General features: G+C 47.2%; 1 protein-coding gene across 1 annotated transcript; it reads left to right on the top strand.

The window, feature by feature from the left end:
* On the top strand, positions 1 to 6,462 carry LOC127384066 (2-hydroxyacylsphingosine 1-beta-galactosyltransferase-like). Its single transcript, XM_051617995.1, has 5 exons — positions 1 to 849; positions 4,182 to 4,321; positions 4,487 to 4,563; positions 4,940 to 5,159; positions 6,147 to 6,462. The coding sequence occupies exons 1-5, from the start codon at positions 1 to 3 to the stop codon at positions 6,460 to 6,462; spliced, it is 1,602 nt and encodes a 533-aa protein (XP_051473955.1).
* The last annotated feature ends 2,464 nt before the right edge of the window (positions 6,463 to 8,926 follow it).

Below are 8,926 nucleotides of genomic sequence, written 5' to 3'. Positions count from 1 at the left end.
ATGAAGATAATGAAGGTGCTACCATACCCTGCTGCTGCTCTTCTCTTCCTAGTGGCTGGATTAATTCTGGAGCCATCTCACTGTGCCAAGGTGCTGATCATGCCCACCATAGTCTTTGACAGCCACTTGCGAGTCTTCATGCGAGTGGCAGAGGCACTGACTGACAGGGGCCATGACCCTGTGCTGCTACTTCATGAGGGTCGGGATGTGGAAGCCTACCTGCCTGGCTTTCGTGTGCAGAGGTACTGGGGTATCTTCAGCACAGAGAGCGCAGATGCCTGGGTCCAGGAGAAGATAAAGCGTGTCTTCCAAGGGAAGATGACCTCTTTGGAGATGTTTTCCTTTCTGGAGAAGTACCTGAAAAACTGTGACCTTGTGCTGGGAAACTCTACCCTTCTGCAGAAACTCCAGCGTGAGCACTTTGACCTGCTGTTGGTGGACCCCAATGAGATGTGTGGCTTTATCTTGGCCCACATTCTCCATGTCAAATATGCTGTGATCTCCACTGGTTTCTGGTTCCCAGCAGAGATTGGTGCAACTTCCCCCATTGCCTACGTCCCAGAGTTCAACTCCCTGATGACAGACAGGATGGGCTTCTTTGATAGGACTTGGAATCTCCTAGTCTACATGATCACTCGTGTGGCCACAAAGCTAATCATCCTGCCCAAGTTTGAACGTCTCATGGAGAAGCACAGAGTGGAGCCAAAGACATCCATGTTGGACCTTGTTCATGGAACTAGCCTCTTCTTCCTCTGTAATGATGTGGTGCTGGACTTTCCCCGGCCAACGCTGCCCCATGTCATTTTCACAGGGGGGATCCTTGCTGAGCCTGCAAAGCCCCTCCCAGTGGTAAGTGCAGGACAGGTTTGAACTGTGCACATTAACCTGGCGAGAGATTCAGTACAAATCTTTTTTTAAAGAGCCTTGTAAATACTCTGACACCTCAGGAGTCTGAAAAGCTGCTGTGTTTTGGTGCCTGGGTGCAGCAGGGAGACAGAGAACACCGAGGACTGTGAGGTTTCAAGGAGAATGTAGAATTAAGTTGTCCACCCTGAAGTGGGGTTTAGCTTCACTGTCCATGTAAAGTGACATGTGAAAGTCCTAAATTGGCAGTGTTGCCCCTGGGACTTGAGCATGAGTAGTTGTTTGTTGCTACATTTGAAGCAGAAATGGGAAGAACGAGTCTTCATTGCTTCATCACTGATTTATGTCAATACAGAATTTCTCCTTAATCTTTTTTCTCACAGGGCATTTCTGCCCTCGAGCTTGTAGTCTTGAGAACCCACAGGGGAGAGTTGTGTTTGGTTCCTCATCAAATTCACAGAATCACAGAATTGTCATGGTTGGAAAGAACCTCTGGGATCACAAAGCCCCACCATCAACACAAAAAAATCCCAAACAAACACAACCAACTCCACTCCACCAAACACACACTCCACCAAGGAACACCCTCAAAAAAACACCCCTACAACCTCAGCCACTAGAGCCTACCCTGAAGTGCCACATCTACACGTTTCTTGAATACCTCCAAGGACAGTGACTCAACCACCTTCCTGGGCTGGCTGTGCCAGCGCCAGACCACTCTTTCAGTATAGAAATTCTTCCTAATATCCAATCCAATTCCTAATATGCTGCAACTTCAGAACATTTCCTCTAGTTCTGTCATTATTTACTTGGGAGAAGAGGCCAGCTCCCACCTCCCTACAACCTCCTTTCAGGTAGTTGTAGAGGGCAATGAGGTCTCCCCGCAGCCTCCTTTTCTTCAGACTAAATAGCCCCAGTTCCCTCAGCCACTCCTTGTATTACTTGTCCTCCAGACCCCTCACCAGCTTGGTAGCTCTCCTCTGGACACACTCCAACACCTCAATGTCCTTCTTATAGTGAAGGGCCCAGAACTGAACACAGTACTCAAGGTGCAACCTCACCAGTGCTGGGCATTGGGCCTGATCACCTCCCTACTCCTTACTACTTTTACAAACACTGAGGGGACCCAGACCTCAATAATGACACTCAGGCAGTCAGGTTGTCCTGGTATCCAACTAAGTGACTGAAATGGAGGTAAGATTCAAATGATTCTGGATTAAGATTTCTGATGGCAGCTTTACCAGGGACAAATTTTGGGTGCAAATTTTTTCCAGTTGAAAGGAAGAAGTGAGGTCAGGTGCTTCAGAATGGAAGTTCTCCAGATATGTATGGCTGCACATCACCCTTTCCCATGTGGCACAGGATGTGAGTAATGCAGCGCATGTGGGGTGCTCCAAAAGCTGTGTCAGAAAGTGGCTACCTCACAGGTCTTGCAAAACACTGGCTTGGTCCAATCTGTCTGTGTACACGCCTGCCTTATAAAGAAGGGAGTTGCTTGCTGTGGCATTACTCATGTGCTTCACAGCTTCCAGAACTGATCCCAGAGTGCCTAAGGGAAGAACAATGGAGGTAAGACTGGAGCCCTGCAGTAGGCAACGGCTGTTGTGACAGGTGTGTGTGTGTCCAGATTAAGGGATGCCAGTAGAAAAAGGGTCTCTGTAGGTCTAGGTGTAACTTAAGGAATCTCCCATCTGAACTGGAGCAGAGTTATGTAATTAGGATGTTTATTTCCTTGTATTTGAAACACTATGATTGTGAGTTCCTTTAATTAGGACACAGTGAAATACAGATATGTACCTAAGAGATGGTAAGAACTTTTGGTGGTCAGTCATTCTTCCCTAACAACTTGAATGCTATTTCTGAAAGTCAAATGTGAAGGCCCAATTATAATAGATAACATAATAATCTCTTTTATGAGTCATCGTGCTTCTATCTAGAAAACCAAAATTAGTACTTCCACTTCTTTAGCAGTTTCAGTGGTTGTATTGCTTGAAAGATGTGAAACTTAAGAGAATGGAGAGACCTTTTGAAAACATTTTGGTTCTTGGTTGTTGGGTTGTTTTAGGGCTTTCTAAGCTCTTCTGCAAAGTTAGGTTTCAGTCCCCAAAGCATCTAACAAAGGACAAACATCTACAGAAAGTAACACTAAAATGTACCTTGTAACTCTCCTGTATCACGGTCTCCCAACCTATAGACTACTACTACTAAGAAATTCTGAATTAATAATCCTATTTTTTCTCCTTTAATAACAGGAAGAACTGTTTTTTTTGCCCCTCATGCTCTTCTACAGTGTTTATTTCAAGGAAGTGTTCATATTAAAACAAAGATTTTAGCTAACTTCCTTGAAATGCTCCCAACCGTGATACATGGAAAGCTTGAAGCAGGACAGAATCTGTAATGCAAAATAGGCTCAGCACAACCTGGCGTAAAAGGGAATAGTCTGTGTTTGCTCCACAGCAGCTGTGGTGGCTGATTTATTCTTCCTGCAGCCTTCTGGCCCCTGTGGAAAAAAGTAAGGACTCTGTTGTAAATACACACCTGCTTATGTAGCATTACAGGCAGCCTCTAAATGAAGAACAAACAGCTATGATTTTTCTTGGGGCTGTAGCTACCTCTCTGCCTAATGACCAAACACTAAATCTGCTACCTGCAAATAGCTGTGAAGGGTGGGTAGAAGTCTCCTGCAAGATGACAAAACCTTCTGCCACTGCCAGGAACCTCCAACATCGGAGAATTTGTGAGGAATCTCTAGTGAGGTGTTGTTCCCCTGCTGTGGGAAACTGTTCTTTTCTTCCCCACATAAGTCTAAACAAAATGCCTGACAGCCGGTAGCCCCCCGGTACCGCCTTGCGACACCTGCTCTGCCTGCACAATGTTCCATCTGTTTTATCAGTCTACAGGTAGAGACACTGACAGACCTCATGCCTTAATAGTGATGGAATAAAGCCTTCCTGTTTCACTGCAATTTCTTTTGCTGCTCTTGCTGCTCCCATGTGGGCCTTATGTTTTCAGAGCCCTCTTTGCCAAAGAGTAATTGTGGTACCTACAAAGCAGAAGATAATGCTATGAAATGCAGGTTTTGGACACCTCCCTGCAAGCTCCCAAGTCCAGCAGATGCTCAAGTAATTTCTGCCTGGCTGGCTGCAGAAATCACAGTGGTTTTAAAGTTTGTTGCCTGGTCAAAGCCATGTAGCTTTGTGCTCCGGGTGGATTTGGCTTCATCCTCTCCCTAGTTAGTTTGCTATTGACAGAGGCAACAGTGGGAAAAGCCTTTCTCCAACAAGACATCGAGGCAGCTGTGTGTGTTCTGCCCACAGGGTCTGCGTCTCTGGGTGGAAGCAGCAGATGCGGGTGTTGTTGTTGTCTCCTTTGGCATTGGGATCCGAGCTCTTCCAAGCGACTTGGTGGAGAAGATGGCTGGCGCGTTCGCTCGCCTCCCGCAGAGAGTGGTGTGGAGGTGAGGAGGGAATGGGAATTTCCTTGAGTTGGATGAAAGTCAATGTTGAGAGGTGATTCATCTCAAAACACAGAATTTGGTTTCCATCTCTTGATCTGACTGAATTTACAATTGTTCTCTGTGTGTTTCTTCTCCCTTTTCCCCCTCCGTTATTTACTTCCACAGATATTTTGGGCAGAAGCCAAGAAACCTGGGTGAGAATACGCTGATGATGGGGTGGCTGCCCCAGAACGACCTGCTAGGTAAGGCTGGGCTGTGTGTGTGTGCTGCTAGCAACATCCCTGGAGTTTAGCCTAAACCACAGCAAAGCCATACAAGGACAACAGCACCTGTGTGGGTTGAAGTCGGTTGTTTGTACAGAGTCTGATCTGTACAAAACATGGTTCTCATCTAACACCTGCTTGAAGATGCATCTTGGCCCCCTATCTCCCTCCTCCTCCAGGCACTACTTGGCAAGTTTCGGGCTGCCAAAAGCCAGATGTGTTCCCAAAGGTAACATCCTCTCTGCTCAACATGCCTGGTTTTCCCCTAATATGCATCGACACTGTCTGAGGAAACCACCAGTAGCCCTCTTTCAGTATGTGAGGCACTGACCCACTGCAATTTCTTTGTCTACAGGCCATCCAAATGTGAAAGCCTTTGTCAGTCACTGTGGGATGAACGGTGTATTTGAGGCAATTTATCATGGGGTGCCAGTGGTGGGATTTCCTTTCTATGGAGACCAGTTTGACATCATGACCAGAGTGCAGGCAAAGGGCATGGGTATCCTCATGGACTGGAGCAGAGTAAAAGAAGAGGATCTTTACCAGGCTGTCGTCACAGTTATCTCTGACCCCAGGTGAGGCATCTGGAAGCATCAAGCTCTTCCTTGCTGCAGACTGTACGTAGGGACCAGTGTGTCTTTGTGTTGACACCTTACCTGCACAGGCTGTGGTGGTTTGTGGACCAGGCAGAGTTGCAAGTATTGCTCAGCTGGCCAATCATGTTAGTGCCTTGAAATTCTGAGAAGCAGCACAGGAGGAGATACTCCGGAATTTGCTGTTAGAGAGCATAATCTAGTCCTGTTTGCCTCTGACTGTAATTTTCTTAGAAAACTTTCTGAGATGCTGAGGCACAAACCTCTTCTCCTTTTAATGCCAGCCTGTCATCAGGGAAAGTGAGATCACAATGTTACCTTGGGGTCTCCCCAGTCTTGTCCAAACAGCTTTGTGTAGAAACAGTTAGTGCAACTAGTGAACTGCAGGTAGTGCTCCATCTGTTCCTTCTGACAACCAGATACTCTTCGCTTTCCTACATCTGCTGCAGGACAGCAATGCAGGGCTCGCACTCTCTAACAGGACACATGCAACTGCTTGTTTTTGAAATGCTGTCTGAGAGCTTATTTCTTTAAATTATTTTTTTTTAGCTATTAGGAGCTCTCAACTGCTGACCTCATTGCAAGTTGTTAAGGTGTTGCAACTTCGTACCTTGAAGGATTTGGCCAGTCATCAAGTGTGTAACTGTTGCTTGATGCTGGGTGAGGTCTTTGGGTCACAGCTCCCCTCAGAAAGGAACAATCCATATCAAGCTACTGAGCAGGGACTTGGGAGATTAACTGCCAGCCTTCTTAACAACACACAAAGGACAATGCACTCTGGCTTGTGCTGCCATGGCTTACGATTGCCATCAGAGTGGCTTCCAGAGGCAGATAGAAAGTTTGTGGAAGAAATTTGCCACTCTCCGAAGGTATCATTGGGGACTTGAAAGCACCACTGGACATCTCAAACCATTTCTTAGCTATGAAGCTCCTGTCAGAAGGATAACTTGTTGTCTTCTTCCCTTGCAGCTACAGAAAAGCAGCCAAGCTCATTTCAGCTCTGCACCTGGACAGACCGATGCACGCTCTCAATTGGACAGTGTACTGGCTGGAGTACATCCTCCGTCATGATGGGGCCCCATATCTTCGCCCTGCTGTCTATGACCTGTCCTTATATGAGTACTTCTGCTTGGACATCTTGGCTCTTCTGTTACTGTGTCTGGCTGGTACAGGGTTCATCCTCTACAAATCTGTGGTGTGGTGCAGAAGGAAAGGGGCCAGCCCTGTGTATCAGAATGGCAACTGCATGAAAGGCCACTTCACAGAAGAGAAGAAATTGCAGTAGTGGCTTAGTGTGTCCCAAGACACATCCCATCACTGTGAAATGAACTGCTGCTGTGCCAAGAAATGTACAGCACGCAGGCATGGAGAGAGGTGAAAGATCAGCAAGTCTGGATGAGAAGAGAGTGGGGGAGGAAGGAGTATTGCGAAGTCTTGCATGCACACCTCTGTGTACAGTGCCTGTGGGTGGGGGCGTGAATTCAGGCATGGGTGGAAGCACTTGGCCAGGATCCTGGGAATGGGGCATGGGTAGGTAGACTTCCAGGGAGGAGTGCAAGTTATTCCCTTTCTATTGCACATTGGTTTAGTTGCTGGTGTTGCTCTTCTGGATTTTTGGATCTCTGTGGAGGCTCTGGATGTAGGAATAACATTTCATGTGTGACAGACACTGTTTTTTCTCTGCTTTGTTACCAAAAGCCACACGAGTCAGGATTCCTTTGTGCAAATGAGGACCTGAGGTAGAGCTGTGGATAGGGAAGGGCACTGAATATATCATCTACAAGAGAATGAAATTGGTCTGTTTGAAATTCTGTAGGTAAATACTGTTCTTCCTGCTTCCATCAACCCTCTGCAATCTTGTTTGTGTTTGAGCTAAATTATTTTTTTTTTTAAATAAAGTTATATTCTTTCCCCTGCGTGGCAGTTCTCTCAGGATGTTGTTCAAGCAAGATTAAAGTGCTTTTTCTTCTCATTGCTGCTGCTCTGGTCTCCATGTGCCTCCGGATCTCTACACACCTCTGCCAGCAACTCATTTTTATCTTTCCACAGGGCTTCAGGCAGTGCCTTTCCTCCTCTGCCCAGCATGTGACACATCCCCATGACCATGGAGTTTCCAAACCTTTGATAAAAGAAGAATTTGGAACAGGTGCAAGTGCCAGGACCACAGGAAGAGCAGCCAGCTGCTTGGAGAGCTGGTCATAGCCAATGGGCCATACAGCACGTTTATAGAAGCAACAAGCTCTGCTCCTTACAAAGTAAAAAGAAACTGCTCATTTCAACATGAACAGGCATGCTGTTTTCCCACCTGGGGACATGGTAGGGAGTGATACCCATGTGTTTCTACTCACCCTGGGTTCTAAGGCAAACCCAAGCTTGGGTGCAGTTGCTCAACAGACCTGCAGCATTGGCTGATGGTCCAGCTGGCAGTGCCCCACTCTGAGGGTCAAGGGCTCCATCAGTGCTCCCAGTTGGGGCCATCACAGTGCTGGCACCAGGTGGAGAGTAACCTCATTGCCACAGCTGCCCTTGCTGGTGTTTCCAGGCTCTGCTCTTGCTTGCTCTTGCACTTGTTTCTTTTTCCAGATGGAAAGACATGTTGCCATGTGCAACCTAGCAAACAGCAGTTTGGCTGAGCTCCTGAGATACTCTGGGTTTAGACAGTGCCCAGCTCTGATTCAGTGGTTCCTCTGAGCACAAGCCACACTGCCTTCACTCCCCAACCCTCAGCTTGCAGGGTGGCTGTGGTCAAGAAGGCACTGGATGAGAATCCCATTTGCCATCAGGGATGGATAAGAAGAGCCCAAAGACCTAAGCTGTGACCTGTAACTATCCTATGGCAGAAGTTGTACTTCCTCGGGTTTCTTGATGCCTCCTGGGATGCCCAAGTCTGGCCATGGTCAGCAGTAGACCTGGCAACCCATCAGTCTTGCTCTGTAGCAGTCCCATGTAGCTTCATGCCCTCTGTGCTGAGGATGTGGAGTCTGTCTCCAGTGAGGGCTGGGGAGAGATAAAGACAAGGTAGGATGCTAACAAATAGGTAGTGAGGAAAAACTAGGAGTTGCAAACTAGTGGTAGAAACTTGGTACCTGGTTCCTCTCTGTCTGTGAATTGAAATGTAAAGGTTGATGTGTTTGTGGGTTTTTTGAGGGGAAAAATGGATATTGGTACACGTTTTCTAGTATGTCTGCCAGTTATCCTATGGTGACTTTGCTGTCATCATCTGGCAGGTGAGTATAGACAAGGAGGTGAAATTGGGCATTTTGCTCGGTGCTTTGTCATCTCTGGGGTGGAAGAGGGAGATCATTACTGCTGCCTGTGTGAGACTTTGGCTATTTAGATTAGATTGAATATAGCAAGTGAGTTGGGAAGCTTGTGGCTTGGTGACAGATTTGGCTTGCTTTGAACTTTAAGAAAAGAAAGTGGAGTAAGAGCACAAATGCACCAGGTTTGCAGACTGGTGCTCCAGCTGGGTGTCTTGTCTCCCTCCCCAGCAGCACAGCTGTATGGCAAAACATGCTGGAGGCAAGGGGCTGCTTTGATTCAGCCCTTCCCCACAGCAGTTGTCTCTGGACTTGGAGAAGATGCAGGAGAGGGTACCAGCATCAGCCATGCCCAGCAAAATTCTTCAGGCCAATTTCGGGCCGCCAGAGCTGCCACTGCAGAAGAAACAGACACCATAGCCTGGTGGGGCCAGAGACCTGCATGTTGTTTTGCTTGTAAGTAAAAGAGCCAAGAGAAATCTTTGAGAC

Source organism: Apus apus, chromosome 4, assembly GCF_020740795.1.
Source record: "Apus apus isolate bApuApu2 chromosome 4, bApuApu2.pri.cur, whole genome shotgun sequence".
Taxonomy (NCBI): Eukaryota; Metazoa; Chordata; class Aves; order Apodiformes; family Apodidae; genus Apus; species Apus apus.
Note: the sequence above shows the minus strand (reverse complement) of the source record. Positions and strands in the feature narration are given on the sequence as shown.

Bases quoted from the DNA above. Each gene is read 5' to 3' on its own strand.
- LOC127384066 (XM_051617995.1), top strand. From the start codon at position 1: ATGAAGATAATGAAGGTGCTACCATACCCTGCTGCTGCTCTTCTCTTC. The intron at 850-4,181 runs GTAAGTGCAGGA...TTCTGCCCACAG, and splicing joins CTGCAAAGCCCCTCCCAGTG to GGTCTGCGTCTCTGGGTGGA. The intron at 5,160-6,146 runs GTGAGGCATCTG...CTTCCCTTGCAG, and splicing joins ACAGTTATCTCTGACCCCAG to CTACAGAAAAGCAGCCAAGC.